Genomic DNA, 18,822 nt, shown 5'->3' with positions numbered 1-18,822 from the left:
AGCACTGTAGATATTTTCTTAAAAAGGCCAAAGGTAATACGTCGGAATAGGAGGGAAGGGTAGAGGTGGGCAAAGGGTGATGTGGTTCAATTTTGGTAACGGTCAATATTTAGGGTCAAGACAACATCAAAGTTTTGGCCCTTTAACTCAAAACGTTTTTATTCAATTCTGAATTGAATTAGGGGCAGCCAGATATTAAATTATTAGGTTCTGAGAACAATAGGTCAAAGAACAGATTACACGGCAAGGTCGATTTAAACACCTTTGGTCCAGTTTAGACCAGACTTTGTGTAGGAGTCATTGGCCACGCATGGTTGAGGTATTTTAAATTTAAGAACAATCAATCAGTGGTCAAGGTCACAGAGCTAGGTCAAACGTTTGGTCACAAACCGATCACAAGGCGTAGGGGTTGCGCTCTCGTATTGCTCCTTTATCTCCAGATGATTGTATTCACCTCAAGAGGGACTTTTCGGGGAGGAGGAGGTAAGTCAGACTGTTCAATATTCCATTCTCTGCTATGACGATTTTAAGATGAATAACTTAGTAAAACCTTGGGACTTCAAAAAAAAAACCCTTAGAGACTTAAAAAAAAATCAGTATTTGTTGATTATCCCTGGTCTGTCTGGTAGAGCATGCCCATCAAACACAGAGAAGCAACCGCCCCTGCAGGTTCGTCCTGTACAGTGAACTGATTTTCTCTTGCGGCTGGCAACACCTCACCGCAGCGAAACGTGGGGAAAAGTGCGGAGGTTTGGATCCTGGAGGGACGACGCATTTGTGTCTCCACCCAGTTAGCAAGGGAACCATGGCAGGCCCTTCATCACCCTGTTATTTGGTTATACTCGTATGATCACCACCCAGGGTTTTGAATGGTTTCCTGGTTTATTGGAAACCATTAAGCTTGTCACTCAGTACAGAGCCACCTGAAGTGGAAAGGAGAGTAATTAAAAAAAAGATAGGATGGGAAAGAAGTAGGAGAGAGGAGAACAGACACAAAAAGACTGATAGGCCTAAAGGTGAGGAAGAAGCAGATAGCACTACGTCAAGTGAGTGGATGATGGTTATCACCACCTACCACCACCAAAAAAGAAAAAAAAAGTAAAACAAGCATTGAAATATTTAATAAAATGTATTAAGATCTCGGATGACAGTGCGCCCAAAACAGTCAGAACAAGGCTTAGGCCGTAAAACGACAGGTAGTCCTATCCCAGTATAGCCTATATATGTATTTCTCACCCCAGTACGTACGTGCCATTATGGTGTAACATAACTATACCCGGTGTTATGATAATGGTATATTACCCATCCATGCAGTGCACAAAACTATGCCATTAAAGCACACACACACACACACACACACACACACACACACACACACACACACACACACACACACACACAGATGTAGGGGTGGGATTTAATGTCATGTTACTGCCTCGGCTTTGTTCAGATACCTTTTGGTTTTTGACACTGCCATCTCTACAGCTTCATATATTTCATGAAATATTTTTAATAGGCCTACTTTCGTATCTACCATCTTACGACACAGGTAATAAAGACACAACACTAATTATTGTGTACTGAATATTATATCTCCATATATCCCCTCTTTCTACTGGTAAAGCGGGAAGTTAAAAATGATACATATGCTACTCATCCAAAGCCATCATAGGTTTTGCAGCAAAAGCATGGATGAGAGTGAATATTGGAGCGAAAGTGTGTCAGTACTGTCGCCATCAACCCTTTTCTGGTGGGAACTACATTGTACTGTTTTTACTCAAAGCTGGCTTAGATTTTCGTCCTTTAGCAGCTTATTCCACGTAGGTCAATGAAGGGAAAAAGCTACTGCTAGAACTCTGCATTATTTCCATACACTTCTTCCTGAGTAGCATCTTATTTTGATATTGATCTGTTGTTACAAGTCAGTATTCAAGATGGAAGGATGGCAATTTTAAGCCAGGTTATAGTAAAAGCAGTGTAGTATTCAATTCCATCTAACACCAGACGAGTTTATTCAGTCGAGAGTGAGTCTTAAGAGCCTGAGAGTGTTAATATATGTAAGAAGAATAATATGACAATGACTCTGATATTCCCCATGTCCAGCTTTAGGCAGGAAAGCCTGGTGATAAAGAGTTTATCACACGTCCGGTCAGAATGATGATGGAATTGTGAATATTCTTCGAATATAAACTTAAACTGAAACACAATAATATTCGTGACAACGCAGTATCTTTTAAAGGACTGCATTGAATATATGTGGCAAAACCTTAAGCGATGGCGATTTCATTGGCCTTCCAGTGACTCTGTTAATGTCTTTGCAAATGCATGTTAATATTAGTCCTGCTTTTGCTACAGACCTACGGATTTTAGAATCCTTTTACTTAAGGATATCCTAGCTGTATCCTAAAATAATGTTTAAATTTGACAATAACTAAAATAAAAAGTAATATTTACTAAAATGGCCAGTGAAACAAATGACTCATTATCACAAAATATGGAAGATATTTTCACCATAAACTCAGTACTTGACTCAAATCTAAGAGGAGAGGCCGAAGGTTCCTTCCAGATAATTATGTATAAGCCTTTTAGTTAGTGGGTAAAGCTGTGTTCTTTACTATTTAACTTGGCCTAACGTTGTCATCTTTATATCTTGAATGCTTAGCTATAGCAAGATTTTAACAGTAGAATATTGTGTTAGTGCTGCGGAAAGGATATAGAGCATATTCTGCCACTGAAATTCCTGAGACAAGCTGGAAATGGACGACAGTGTCTAGCAAGTTAAGGCTAATTAACTAGAGTGTACTGTCCATCCGGTAAATGGACATCCTTGTGCAACGTTAGGCTTGCAAGGCAGAGCCAGATTTTTGAAGGCATGAACGATGAAGGACGGAATTTATGGTTCATTTCACTTGGCACTGTGTTGTTAGTGAAGTCCTCCAACTTTTATGATTTTCTGTTCGTGTTTCTGAAATCCTCCCAACCCATTCGATAGTAGGAAATAGGACGGATGATCATGATGATGGTCCATTGGGTACCTTTTTGCTGGTTCTGCAAGTTGCAGTGCTCTTCTCAGGTGGGTAATCATGGTGTGTGTGTGTGTGTGTGTGTGTGTGTGTGAGTGTTGGAAACTCTCATCGTTTCTCAGCAGACATAAGAATAATAATATAAACAATATATACAATTTTTATTCCAAATATCTTTTTTTTTTTTTTTTTTTTTTTTTGAGAGGATCTCTGTAGAATTATACTTTCATACATCTCATCTTTTTTTTTTTTTTTAACTCCTTCCCTCCCCTTCCCTTCCTCTTAGTATTGTGGATCAAGAGTGTTTATCAACAGCATTGTTTATCAAGTAGGACCCCCACCCCACCCCTGCCCTACAGTCCGGGGGTAGAGATATATAAACATTTTCAGGCATAAATTGCATATAAGATTGCCTGTTCATGCCTTCATTCTCACTCAGTCAATAGATATTTCACAAGTCAGGTTGAGTGAACATTAAAGTGAAAAAAAAAAATGGTAAATAAAGTGATGGTTCAATATTTCTCTGTTGTGGAGACGTTATCGTAAAACGTTATCAAGGTACTTGTTTTTAAATCCCTCCCATCCCATGCGTTAGTGGGAAATAAGATAGGGATGATGATGATGATGAAGAGAGAACCTGTATTTTTTACACATGAAAAATCATCAGAGAAATTACCAATATGCCGGGAGTCGAACCCGAGACTCGCTGGTGAGCGCCAGGCAGCATACCACTACACCACGACCATGTAAAAGTTATTTTACGTTGTCACAATCTTGTAACCAACGTCCCTCCGCCCCCACTGTGGGCATGAAGAGGATGAGTTAACCCCCTGGCACTCGGGCAAGTAGGTGCTTTTAATCTATCCCAAACACTTACGGCAAGTCAGAATGAAGAGAGAACCTGTATTTTTTACACAGGAAAAATCATCAGAGAAATTACCAATATACCTGTGTAAAAAAAAATACAGGTTCTCTCTTCATTCTGACTTGCCGTAAGTGTTTGGGATAGATTAAAAGCATCTACTTGCCCGAGTGCCAGGGGGTTAACTCATCCTCTTCATGCCCACAGTGGGGGCGGAGGGACGTTGGTTACAAGATTGTGACAACGTGAATTAACTCTACTTAGTCGTGGTGTAGTGGTATGCTGCCTGGCTCTCACTTGAAAGTCTCGGGTTCGATTCCCTGCATATTGGTAATTTCTCTGATGATTTTTCCTGTGTAAAAAATACAAGTTCTCTCTTTATTCTGACTTGCCGTAAGTGTTTGGGATAGATTAAAAGCATCTACTTGCCCGAGTGCCAGGGGGTTAACTCATCCTCTTCATGCCCACAGTGGGGGCGGAGGGACGTTGGTTACAAGATTGTGACAACGTGAGGTAACTTTTACTTGGTCGTGGTGTAGTGGTATGCTGCCTGGCTCTCACCTGAGAGTCTCGGGTTCGATACTTGGCCTATTGGTAATTTCTCTGACGATGATGACATTATTATTATTACCTCCGCCAAGGAGGTTATGTTTTTGCTGACGTTAATTTGTTTGTTTACAGATTTGTTTGTCAACCTGTCAGTTAACAAGATTACTCAAAAAGTTAAGAATGGATTTTGATGAGAGTTTGTGGAAGGGTGGGCCAAGGGCCAGGGAAAAAAAATGATTTAACTTTGGGGCAGAGCCGGATCCGGATCCGGAATATTCCGCACAATATCTCCAAAAGTTCTCAGTAAATTTCATGGATTTTGTGGGAAGGTGGGCCATGGACCAAGAAAGAATTATTGAAGTTTAGGGAGAATCCGGATCCTTTTAAGTGGCAGTGGCATTGACGGAGGTATGCTCTCTCTGAGTGCTTTCTAGTTATTATTATTATCATTATTATTATTATTATTATTATTATTATTATTATTCTCTCTGGCAAGGGAAGTACGTTTTCACCCCCGTTTGTTTGTTTGTCTGTTAGCAGGATTACTCAAAAACTCAAGTGAGATTTGGACCTAATTTGGTGGGTAGATAGCCCACGTCCCAGGGAACAATCGATTAACTTTTGGGACCGATCCTGATCGTATTACAGATTCTGAATCAGGAAAACACTTTTTGCGAAACCTTAATCAATAATGAGAGACCCTAACCCATTATGAAAGGTGGTTTGAAAATTACGTTGCCCTTGTCGGAGAAATGCGCTCCACTAAGTGTCCCTCTACTTATTAGTGCAACAACAACAACAACAATTACTAATACTACTACTACCACCACCACCGTGCAGGTTGATGATGAAGAAGGAGGTGTAAGGAAGCGGGTACATCACTGCCGCCACAACAGCACCGACCTTGCCACCTTCTGTGACCTCGGTCTCCTGGAGAACCCCAGCAACCAGGTGGAGATAGTGCAGGACCAGCCATTCTCAGGTGCGTCAGGGCTTAAACACAGGGTGGCCCGTATACAGGGTGATCTATAAACAGCGATCCACTAGAAATTTACTGATAGGACCTAGTGTGTTGCGGGGACGGCTCAGTCCGTTGGCGTGGGTGTGGTGTGGCAGTGGGTGCAAGAAATGAATATGAAAAGTTAGACATTGAAAACTGCGACTGAGCCGTCCCCACAACACACGGGAAAGCACCTCTCGGAGTGGATGAGGAATGTTACACACGGGTCACTCTGTATAACGCTTCTCTTTCATTCCACCTGGCGATTTCTCATGTGTTGCTGAGGTGGCTCAGTCTGTGTTTATTAAAGTATACCCTGCTTCATTTGTTAATTTCATATTCTTAGTGCCACATCCACACCAGCAGAATGAGCGATCCCAGCAACACAAAAGACTCTTCCTGGTAATTTTCTAGTCGAGAGAGAGTTTCGGGTACAAATACTGTATATGCAATTATTCCCCCTTCGCTTTAACTTGGCCGGGATTTACGCCTTTTTGCACCTTGTTTCACGTATTCAGGGGCAGAAAAGAGTCAGTACTACCGATCTACATCCTTTTATTAACACTTCCTCGTGACAAGCATCATGTTCTAGTGTCAGTCGACTGTTACAACACGACATTCAATACGGAGAGATGCCAGATTAGGATAGAAATATACCGTATGTGGGTAGAAGAAGAGACGGCAGATAGATGAAAAGATGACAGGTAGAAGAAAAAAGGTACTGTAGGTAGAGGGAACGACGACAGACAGAGGGAAACCGGCAGGAAGAAGTGAGGAAGAACACCACGCAGTGTATAAAAACTGACGTGGAAATATTATAAGAAAGTGCCTAAGGAGAAAAGAGACTATAGTAGTGAAACCTGAAAAGGAAAAATAATAGATTAGTAACTAAGACATTTTTTTTTTTTACTCAACCCTTACTTGTCACATTTTTATCTAGTCTGTGCTTGAAACTCTCGATGGGAGAGGCAGGAAAAGGTAGCTTACTCTATTCGTCCACTATTATTGCCTAACTAGTTTCTACATCTCTCCTTACCAAAACCGATTTTATCTAGTTTGAAACCATTAATTCGAGTTCTATCCTGTATGTTTACTTTTAGTACTTTGCTAATGTCTCCCCGGTTTATTCCATTCATCCATTTGAACACATCAATTAAGTCTTCCCTAACTCTAAGTCCTTTTTAGTGAATGCAGATCAAGTCTTTTCAGTCTTTCTTTATATGAAAGGTTCTGAATATTATTTTTGTCATTTTTTTCTGTACATTTTCTAACGAATTTGAATCCATTCTATAGACTGGGCACCAAATTTGCACGGCATAGTCTAAATGTGGTCTTACTAATGCTAGATAAAGTTGCAGCATTAGATGTTCTATTGTTCAATGATCGCGAAATAAATCCTCGGACCGTATTTGCTTAATTTCTTGCATTAATACTCTGTTTCCATGATTTGAGGTTATTACTGACTGTGATTCCGATTTAATATTTTCTTTATTATCTAAGTTTTATCTGCGATGGTCTTGTCCATTCGCTAATCCCTAGACCACTGGGACAATATATCGAAGTCCTTTTGAAGGTTAACAGTCAGTTGAATTTATTTTACGTCCTGTTTTTGTGTCATCAGCATATTTGCTGATATATATATATATATATATATATATATATATATATTTATTTATTTATTTATTTATTTATTTATAATGGGACTGAGTAGTGATTGCTGTGGTACACTGTTAGTTTTTAATCCCCAGTCCGACTTGGTACCATTTATCGAAACTCTGCTTTTGTCTCTTCAGTCAGGATTCTATCTATTTCAGGATGTCACTGTGTGCTTGAACAATTCTAACCTGTCGTATGGAACCCTCTCGAAAGATTTACCAAAGTCCAGATAAATGCTATCGTAAGCTTTATCGCGAAGTACTGCCTCCTAGACCTCCGAGATTAACAAGTTTGTGAGGAAGGATCATCCTTGCATGAATCCGTGCTGACTTTCATTTATGAGATTAAATCTTTCTAAATGTTCTTTAATTGTGTTTGCTAAAACTGACTCTAGCATTTTTCCTATTATTGATGTTAGATTTATGGGACGATAATTCGACCCAGGTGATTTATCACCCTTTTTAAAACTGGGAACTACATTCTCTGTCTTCCACGTCTCCTTGATATGCTGATAAAGGAAATTATCTTGTACTGCCTTTAGAAATTCCTCTGACTCTGCATCCCCTGTCTAATTCCACCAGTATATCCTTGGCAGGTTAAGATCCCCTACGATAATGTAAAGCTGGACTGTGACACTTTCCTGATTTCCTCCCAGAGGTCTTTAACATGTGCTCTACATAATTTTAGAGATCTGTCAATAGATCCTAAGACTAATTTATCCTGTTGTAATTCATTTCAACCCAGACACTTTCCGTATCCCAGTTTAATTTAATATCCGTTTTATTATAATAATTTAATCAATCCTTTTCATATATAATTACCCCGCCCCCCTTTCTTTCCAGACGGTTTGACTCGAAAATATTATAAACCTTTATCTGATATTCTGCCAGAAATTTTCAAGTCCGTACACTTTGAGATTATTATGAGAACTTATGCCTACACACTGGGATTTACTTTTTATTGTTTTTGTTAATAACCGAGAAGCTGTTTTGTCTGTTTATATATGTTTTTTATGCTAGCACTTGTCGCTCCTCTATCATCGTCTATTGCGCCTCTATCACCGCCTGCTTATTTTCAGGTGCGTGAGTGGATATATCTACATCAGTGGTTAAAGTTTTCTTCTTATTTTTGCAAGTTTCGAAGTATCTTTCGAAACCTTGTGTTAATGATCCTTGACTGGAGCTGTTACAACTTCCTATGCATCTAACCATCAACCTCGAAAAAAAAAAAAAAAAAAAAAAAATCTAACTCCCTGTCTATTGCCTACTTGGATGAGTCCCATCCCAGCTGTACATGACACTACGTTCATAAAACCGGTCCTAACTGTCTACAAGAGGTAGTGCATTAGCCTTGCAGTACTTTTCCAGATGGCAATTAAAAACATATCCTCCTGCTCAACCATTCCCTCCCAATCCCCCTCCAAGGCAAAACACCAAGTACTTCAGGGGTCCCTCCCCTCTCCTTAACCTTGTACAGCACATCCTTGTACTGCTGTCACAGTATTTCACTCCTACGCCTACCATTATCGTTGCCTCCTGCACTGAGGCAGACAGTGGGTTTATCCAAGGGTTTATCGCACTATCCTTCGCGATGCTTTCAATCATTCCTAACACATTATCCACCCTGGCACCCGGAAGACACACACATTTTCTAAGAGGAGTGTACAGTGCTATATTTAGGGATCTTCTCTGTGAGTCTCAAACATTAACAACATTTTTCTTACCTTTCTTATCCCTCTCAGCATTCCCACGGGAAGTACTCACATCCCCCTCCTCCGCCTCTACTTTCCTCTCTCATCCCCTTCACATTTGTCACTTTCGTTCTGATGGAGGTAGACCTGGCATGTATTCCGTATGGCCGGTGGGTATTAGTGTCAAAATTGTGACATGTAAAGATGTGTGGCACGTAGGAGGAATGCTAGGCCTTCAGGAATGGGTTGTCTAGTCCATGCCGGAATTTCGACACGTAAAAATAAAAGGTTAAGTGCCGTACGGAAGTGAAGATGACAATGAAAAAAAAAAATATATATATATATATATATATATATATATATATATATATATATATATATATATATATATATATATATATATATATATATATATATATCCATCCATCATCCAATCTTACGTTGACCCATGAGGAGCGTAGGAACCCGGGGCTAAGCAGATTGGTCCTGACATTTAAGATGAGAGTGACCAGCCTCGCTCATCACTGAATGGCATTACATAAGCAATAAACCCCAACCATCCCTTGGATATAAACCTTCACCGGCTCAATCAGATTGGAATACCTAAATTACCCACTAAACCACCAGGCATCATAATTTGGTTATATGGTTACCACCCATCATAGTAAATGGACCATTTGGTTTGTCATTCAGTGTAGAGTCACCCACAGGCAGAAGGAAGAGGAAAGAATGAAGGAAAGAAAGACAGATGAAGGAGTATAAAGTCACCCTTAGGCAGAAGGACGAGGAGAGCATGAAGGAAAGAAAGACAGAAGAGGATGGAAGGAAAGAAGGATGGAGGAGAGGAAAGGGTAGACACCTGAGAGCAGCACTACATCGACTGAGTGGATGGTGAGCTCCCCCACGTACCACGAATATATATATATATATATATATATATATATATATATATATATATATATATATATATATATATATATATATATATGCTGTCTTTGGAAGAATTATTGGAAGGCGAATAAATACAGGAGATCGCATTATATGTTGCCTGTTGTAATTACAGACAAATTGCCCACGAAAGTTTAATTGTTACCTATAAATCTTATTTTGTCAGTTTCCCCAAAACTGCAGTGCAGGTTGTTTTGAAAAAGCTGTGACAGGCACACTCAGCTATTAAGGTCGTTCGTTACACACAGATCTTAGTGAAATATGCACATTAGACTTTAGTATCCCCTTGTGTGTTACTGATGCAAATTGCCTCAATATTAATGCGATATAAGCAGCATACAACTGGATATTAAGGTTGCAAAATAAATCGCTAAGAAAGAGGTGCTACGAAGCCCCCTATATCACCTAGAATATGAACATAGGAATCAATAAGAGGAGATATGGGAAGGAGTCCTTTTCAACCCCTTCAATATCATGACTGTTTTGTTCCCGCTACAGCTGGATGATTTTATTCAAGTAACGACAGACCTTTGGTAGCGATGGGGTTAGTGGATGTATATCCAGCCTCTCCAGATTGAAAAGTCTCTCGAAAGCTGAATAAAATCGTCTGAAGGTAGCAAGAAAAAAACTTTAAATTACGTTATCGAACAGAAGGGGTCAACTTCTTCACATCAGCTGTCTTTTGTTAGTTGATTCTTACTACGTCCAGACTATTCTATTCAGCTTATGAGAGCCCGCTGATAGTGAAAGGGTATATGAAAGCTGTGTCTAATCCCTCTAGTTCAAAAAGTCTCTTCAAAGTTGAGTAAAGTTATAGGGCGGTAACAAGATTAAGAAAAAGATACCTCCACGGACTGAAGGGGATGAGAGGAGAAATGTCAAAGAGTATTAAAGTGATAGGGTGAAGAAAGCTAAATAAAAACTTAAAAGACTGGAAGAGAGGAGAGACTAATGTTAAGGGTGGCAGTGGTGGTGAAGAGGTTAGAAACGTCTGCCATTCGAAAGGGCATGTGTTTGATCCAAGATTGGGACAGGAAACAGTTTTATAATTTGCATTTTCTGAAAACCAACTAAACAATTTCCCATAAAACCTACCATAATGTCATAAAAAGTATTACACCAGTGGGTGTTACTGCCGAAATGGTGACATGTAAAGTATGACACCTACGAGGACTGTTGGACTTTAACAAACGGACTCACGTTTGTTTAGAGCAGAACACACACACACACACACACACACACACACACACACACACACACACACACACACACACACACACACACACACACACACACACACACACACACACACACACACACACACACACACACACACACACACACACACACACACACACACTAGATCACTATATTTTCTGTCAAATGTACAGTGCAGTAAATCACATTTTTATGCATGTTTAGATGTGACTCGTGTAAAACAGGAAAGATATGTTACAGATTCATAAGATCATAATTGTGGGTGTGGCTTTATATTTTTTTTATCTACCTTAATGACTCACGTGTAGTCATTAGGTATAAAATTAATAATTTTCATGTTCTCCGGTTAGGACTGAGCCGAGGGTCGAAGCAGCGGAGTGAGAAGATAGTTCAGATGAGGCCCCAGAAGATGAACCTCAAAGTTCGGATAGGTGAGTCTCAAATTCAGGTTAACCTTTCTTAATCAAATTTAACCTGACTTCTGTTTGCCAGCCAAATTTGTCTTTTCCTACCTGGGTGTGTGATTCAACCTAACTTTGATTAACTTAACTGAACCTGACTTAAGCTTGCCACATATAGTTATTCCAGTCCTTTCTGATGTAACCTGACCTTGCTAAACCAAAGGCTTTTTATATATATATATATATATATATATATATATATATATATATATATATATATATATATATATATATATATATATATATATATATATATATATATACTAGCAGGGGTACCCGGCGTTGCCGGGCCAAAAAAGCTAACACTCTAATCATATTTCTTCTAGTTCAGTCTTTCTTTCTACTCCAGAAAGACCATGTACTTCTTATACATTTGAAGAGGTATTATATGAGGTCCAGGAACTTTCTGTTTCAGTTTTTGCATATTAACGCACAGTATTTGTGCGCACTTGTTTACTATTACCGGTGACCTCAAATGACCTCAGAGGTCAACCTCACATAGCCTGTGTCCTACCTGGAGGTCATGTGAGTTTCCATGCCAAAAATTGGGCTGCTGGGTCGAGTCGTTCGAGCGTGTGTTACCGGTGGCCTCAATTGACCTCCGACCGGTGACCTTAAATGACCTCGGAGGTCAGCCTCACATAGCCTGTGTCCGAACTGGAGGTCATGTGAGTCTCCATGCCAGAAATTGAGCTGCAGGGGTTTCCGGCGTTGCCCGGTGACTTCCAATGACCCAGATCTTAATTTTGACCTCCCTAAAACCATCCTTGAGTCACCCTGATTCAGAATATATATGGGGCTGGTGGTCTCTGGCCCTTGGTTTGGGCGTGATTGAAGGACAAACTTACAAACAAAGAAACAACCTTGCTCCATTATATATATATATATATATATATATATATATATATATATATATATATATATATATATATATATATATATATATATATATATTGGAGCCTTTGTTGTACAGTGGTAGAGTGTGCGTTTCGTACACGGGTGAACCAGGGTTCGTGCCCCACCAGGGTAATAAACTTTGGGAGTGTTCACTCGGCCACGTACTGCATTGGCGGACACAAGGGGTGCTGTGGTTGAACCAGTGTCGCTTACTATAAAGTATGCTTGCACCCAGTCGGCTTGCGCGGGCCGATTACAGTTGGTTAACAGACTACACACACATCCAAAGCCACCCCAACACTACAATTACACTTACAAACACTTCTCACCCTACATACAATCTCTACCAGACAGCCTAAGCCACTTGGTAAAGATACATTGGCTGTATCGTCCCGACTTCGGTCTGGATAGGCCGGTCCTGCATTGGATACTCAAACGGCTGCTGCTGCTGACGATGATGATATATACAGTATATTACACGAGGTTTTCCACACCAGGTGTGCCTGAGACCATCAAGTTGAAGTACCGCCTGGCCACCGACTACCCTGTGGACCTTTACTACCTCATGGACCTCTCCGGTTCCATGAAGGACGATAAGGATAATCTGGCTAGGTTAGGGGACAGGCTGGCCGAGTTGCTGAACAACCTTACCAGCCAGTACCGCATTGGATTTGGATCGTTTGTTGACAAGGTTCTTATGCCTTATGCTGATACATCGCCTAACAAGTGAGTACCCCCCTCCGCTCTCTCTCTCTCTCTCTCTCTCTCTCTCTCCAGTGTGTGTGTGTGTGTGTGTGTGTGTGTGTGTGTGTGTGTGTGTGTGATTGTTTGTTTGTTTGTTTGTATGTAAATGTACATATGTGTGTGTGTGTGTGTGTGTGTGTGTGTGTGTGTGATTGTTTGTTTGTATGTAAATGTACATACAGATACATAGGTACATAAACAAATAACAGATAAATGGATAGAACAGCCTCACAATACAGTACGGCATTGGCTCCGTTCATAATGTTTTGATGTTTCATGCGGAGGTAATGTTCTCTCTCTCTCTCTCTCTCTCTCTCTCTCTCTCTCTCTCTCTCTCTCTCTCTCTCTCTCTCTCTCTCTCTCTCTCTCTCTCTCTCTCTCTCTCTCTCTCTCTCTCTCTCTCTCTCTCTCTCTCTCTCTCTCTCTCTCTCTCTCTCTCTCTCTCTCTCTCTCTCTCTCCATTATGTTAATCCCTTTACATTTGCCCTTTCCGTCTCTCCCTTCAGGTTAGACAATCCTTGTACCTTTGGGGATTGCGCCCGACCTTACTCCTTCAGGAACGAGCTGCCCTTGCACGCTGACCACAACCTTTTTACCGTAAGTTGTACACACACACACACACACACACACACACACACACACACATAGATGGTTAAATGAGACCTAGTGGATAAAGGTGCATATAATCACACACAGATGTAGTGTAATATGCATCTTATCCCAATACGTGACATTCAAGTATCTGTGAATCCAGTGGTGAAACAGCAGCAGGAGAGGTGAACGTGTCTCTTTAGCTGTCTGTACTGTAACGGACACTATACTCTCTAATCCTAACTTGGCCTGCTGTAGCGGTCACTGAGCTCTTTAATCCAAATTTGGCCTACTTTAACGGACAGTCCTGTTTACCTGCATAATAATTTAACATGTTATGAACCACTCCAATCCATTTACGTCATTTTAATGTTTATTCTTGCTGCCTACGGACATTTTTCATTCGTCTTGGGAAAGATCCCTCATACTGAATGGGTTATACAGTAAGATCCCTCATACTGATTGGGATATACAGTAAGATCGCTCATACTAAATGGGTTATACAGTACCTAACAACTCCATTTCTAAAGGTGTCTCATTAACTGAACACAGTCATCTGAAGTTTAAAAAAAAAAATGTAATTTCAAATGCGTCATTGGAGTGTAGAGGCTAATCACTGACTGGCTTTTTGCTCTGCTGTCCACAGCAAAAGGTGATGGAGGCAGAAATTTCAGGCAACTTGGACGCGCCCGAAGGTGGGTTTGATGCCCTGATGCAAGCCATGGTGTGTCAGGCTCAGATAGGATGGAGGGAGACGGCCAGGAAGATACTCGTCTTCTCCACCGACAACAAGTTTCATTGTGCTGGCGATGGACGGGTGGGTTTGTATTGTAGGGCTGGGTGGTAGTGCCCGGGGTGTAGGGTGGCCATGGTGAGCCCTGTAATGGTGGGATGTGGCTTAGTGCGTGATGTGTATGTGCCTTGGTGGTGGTGATGGGTGTGGTTACAGGTGTGTGTGGTAGTGATGGTGGTGGTGGGATGTATTGTGGTGATGATGTGGTGGTGGTACCGGTGTGTGTGGGGGTGGTATTGGTGTGTGTAGGGGTGGTTGTGGGGTGTGTGGTGGTGGGGTGTGTGATGGTGGTGCTGATGGTGGGGTGTATGGTGGAGGTGATGGTGGTGGTGGGGTGTATGGTGGAGGTGATGGTGGTGGTAGGGTGTGTGGTTGTGATGGTGGTGGTGGTGTTGGGGTGTGTGGTAGTGATGGTGGTGGTGGTGGTGGGATGTGTGGTAGTGATGGTAGTGGTGGTGATAGTGGTGGGGTGTGTGGTGGTGGTATTGGTGTGTGTGGAGATGGTGGTGGGATGTGTGGTGGAGGTGATGATGGTGGTGGTGGGGTGTGTGGTGGTGATGGCGTGGTGTGTGGTGGTGGTATTGGGGTGTGTGGGGGTGGAGGTGATGGTGGTGGTGGTGGGGTGTGTGGTGGTGATGGTGGGGTGTGTGGTGGTGGTATTGGGGTATGTGGGGGTGTTGTTAGGGTGTGTTGTGGGGTGTGTGGTTAAAAGTGTGATGTGTGGTGGTGGTATTGTGGTATGTAGGGGTGTTGTTAGGGTGTGTTGTGGGGTGTGTGGTTAAAAGTGTGATGTGTGGTGGAATGTGTGGTTAAAAGTGTGTTGTAGGGATGTGTGATGTGGGTGTATGTGGTGGGGTGTATGACGCAGTGGTGTGTGGCCGAATGTGTGATGTAGGAATATGTGTTGGAGTGTGTCTGCTTACATCTGACTCATTTAAACTACCCAGAAGCCTTCCTAACCAACCTTAACTTTTACAAACTTTTCGTCCCGCTGCCCTTCCTAACTCCTCCTAACTTGCCAAAACCCATCTAAACTCCCTCTAATTTTCTAACCTCTCCTGACCCCGTTAACCCTTTCTAACTCATATTATCTACCAGCATACACTCGTAACTACTTCTAACTTTAACTTCCAGTCCCTCCGTATTGTCCGTAACTCGTAACCCTTTCTTTTTCAACTCCTTGCAAATTTTAGCACCTTGCTACTGTCCTTAATCTTCCTTAACTCTTATACCTCATTTTAGCTACTAGTGTCCCCTACTAACACTTCCTATCTTTTTTTGCAGCTTCTAACTGCCTATATTATTTTCCATTTCTTTCTGTAACTTCTAACTGCCAACAGTTTCTCATAATACTTTCTGTAATTTCTAACTCCTCGTTTTTTTCCTAACTTTCTGTGACTTCTGATTGCCTATAATTTTTCCTAACTTTTTGTAACTTCTAACTGGCCATAATTTTTCTTAACCTTTTGTAACTTCTAACTGGCCATAATTTTTCTTAACCTTTTGTAACTTCTAACTGGCCATAATTTTTCCTGACCTTTTGGAACATCGGACTGCCCATAATTTCTCCAGACTCTTTCCGTAACTTCTAACTGCCTTGATTTTTTTTTTCCCCAGGCTTTTCCACCTATTGATCCCCAAAGTGCGATGAGATTTTTCGTATTTCCTTTTTGCCGCAACAGACGATTTTACTTTACTTGAGGCAGGACTTCTCGTACTGAATGTGTCACAGTCCATAGTGCATTTACTCTTACCTGACAAAAATCACTAACCTCTTTTCTTGTTGACCAAGTGTAGTCAAACTGAAGGATAAATGGAGACTCATTTCTACTCAGTATCTCAGGTTCATAGAATTTCATGCAGTCACAGCCTAGCATTTCAGTTTTGTGCTTTGTCCAGTTCCATCAGATGAAGACAGACCAGCTAGATCTCTAATAACCTCTACAGTACTAGAGTTCTCCACTGCGCTGAATAAAATTCGACTAGAGCTAGCACGAATAAACTTTTAAAATCAGCCCGAAGGAGTTAACTATTATAGGCACTCCTAACTTATCAGTAACTTTTATTTTGTAACTTCTTTTCACTCCTTATAACCTCCCATAGCCAACTTTCCCTAATTCCTAACTTGTCTGCAACTTTAACTTTGTAACTTCTTTCAACTCCTTGTAACCTCCCATAGGCTAACTTCGTCTAAATCTTTCTAACTCCTGTGAACTAGCCCAAATTTTCTCTTAACTATTTTGCAATTCCTAACTCCCTGTAAATCTCTGTAACTCTCGTCTAACTCCTTGTAACTATCATTGTCTCTTAACTTCCAATAGCTATATTCTGTAACTTCTAACTCATTGACTCTAACTACTGTATAATATATTACCCGTATCATCTCTCAGCTCTTTTTGTAATTTCTATCCTTTTGGTAACTCCTTATGCTTGTAATTACTTCAAACTTTTAAGTAACATTTAAGGTAGCTTCCACTAACTTTCCTGTGGTATCTACCTCCTTGTAGCCCTCCTTAAGCCTTTTTGTACCCTCTAACTACTTGTAAAACTGATCTCAGCGTTTTGGTAACATCTAGCTAGTTGTAACCTCCCATAACTTTTATATATCTTCCAGCTCCTAAAAATCTTCCCTAACTTGTTCGTAACTTTAACTACATGTAACCCTCTCAACTTTTTGTAATAGCTAACTCCTTATCTCCTTCCCTAACTTTCTGGAAACTCCTTTCTCCTGATAACTTCCCCCACAGTAACTTTTTTTTTATCATTTAACTCCTTGTAACTTTCCCTAATTTATGTAGCTTTAACTCCGTTTAACTCTACCTAACTTTTTGTAACTTTTAACTCTCTGTAACTCCCCCTGACTTTTTTGTACTGTTCAACTCCTTGTAGCTTTTTTGTAACTTGTAACTACTTGTAACTTCCTCTAACTTTATTGTAACCTTTACAGCCATTTAACATTCTCCAACTTTTTTTGTAACTTCCAACTTCATGTAACCTTCTCTAATCTTTTTTTCTAACATCTAACTCCTCTGTTTCTTCCACTGGCTCTTATTCGTAACTTATAACTCCATGTAACTACCTTCAAACTCCTATTAGTTTCATTAAACCGTATGATTTGCTTTATATAGGTCTTTTACCTTAACATGGTCCAGATATTTGTCCATTTGCAGATTATTTCGCGTAACGCAGTGGTATATAGACAATTTAGTGGTTCTGCAGCCTTTCCATTGCACTTCTTCACGACTAGTATTATATTCTAACGTTAATCTCTTGTTAAAGCTCAGTATTCTAGATGGATGGATGGATGGCCAGGTTGGAGTGAAAAGGGTATAGTGTGTTCCTGCGGCTATCATACGGTTTTTTCAGATTTGGACGGGCCTTTGGTATCGAAGTGCTTTGTAAGGCCAAGTCTAACCTCTCCAGTTTGAGAGTTTTATCCTAAGCTGAATAAAATTGTCAGGAGATAGCAAGAATAAAACTAAATGTAATAGCAGTAGTACGGTAGTAGTAGTGGTAGTAGTAGAACCGGCAGTAGTAGTGGTAGTAGTAGTACGGTAGTAGTAGTAGTAGTAGTAGTAGTAGTAGAACTGGCAGTAGTAGTGGTGGTGGTGGTAATAGTAGTAGTAGTAGTAGTAGTAGTTGTAATAGTAGCCACAGCAGCACCAGCAGCAGAAGCAGTAGTAGTAGTAGATGTGGTAGTAGTAGTTCTGGCAGCAGCAGCAGCAACAACAGTAGTAGTAGCAATAATACCCTAATGTACTAAACATCTGGAAACAAGAACCCGGTAAAGTGCAGGCTGAAGTTGCCCTTCTCTTGCAGTCACCCGTCATCCTTTGGGGGAACAGGGAGAGAGCTGAGGGATTTTATAACCAGGCAGCTCCACCGCCCGATTATTTCGGTGCCACCACGTAAAGGCGTCTCTCTCCAGCACCTCATTAAATATAATTCACCAAATTGAAGGATGTAATTACGTATCCTCACTTAATTACCTCCTACTCTTTCCGAACCAGCTGGCGGGCGTAACGACTCCTAACGACATGAAGTGCCACCTCACCAACGACAGCAAGGAGTACAAAGACTACGACAAGTACGACTATCCATCCATCGCTCAGGTATAGTTCTTTCACCTTACCTTGCTCCGGATTTTCATCCTTCTGCAGTATTCCTTGCATATCACCTTCAGAAAAAAAGACTACTGCTACTCTGCATCCTTTCCATAACACCTCCTCGTGACTAGCACCATATTCCAGGATAACAACTTAGCATTCAGGAAGGATAGGTAGCAGTCTTAGGCCATGTTAAAATAAAAGGGATATGTGATGTATTACATTTCTAACGCCCTTTAACTGCTCATAATTTTCCTTAACTCTTTCTGGCTCTAATGAACTAC

General features: G+C 40.8%; 1 protein-coding gene across 1 annotated transcript in view; it reads left to right on the top strand.

Moving 5' to 3' along the window:
- Positions 1-18,822, top strand: part of LOC145415727 (integrin beta pat-3-like) — a 59,505-nt gene that overhangs the window by 13,244 nt on the left and 27,439 nt on the right. Inside the window, exons 3-8 of the mRNA XM_080284955.1 lie at positions 5,275-5,416; positions 11,297-11,377; positions 12,802-13,030; positions 13,555-13,645; positions 14,286-14,456; positions 18,443-18,544. Of these exons, the coding sequence (XP_080141081.1) occupies positions 5,275-5,416; positions 11,297-11,377; positions 12,802-13,030; positions 13,555-13,645; positions 14,286-14,456; positions 18,443-18,544 (816 nt within the window). The remainder of the gene's footprint in view (positions 1-5,274; positions 5,417-11,296; positions 11,378-12,801; positions 13,031-13,554; positions 13,646-14,285; positions 14,457-18,442; positions 18,545-18,822) is intronic.

This window comes from Coenobita brevimanus, chromosome 103 (assembly GCF_032717465.1).
Source record: "Coenobita brevimanus isolate Jiangsu-jjx chromosome 103, ASM3271746v2, whole genome shotgun sequence".
Lineage (NCBI taxonomy): Eukaryota > Metazoa > Arthropoda > Malacostraca > Decapoda > Coenobitidae > Coenobita > Coenobita brevimanus.
The sequence above is the reverse complement of the archived record's forward strand: the minus strand, read 5'-3'. Positions and strand labels throughout refer to the sequence as shown.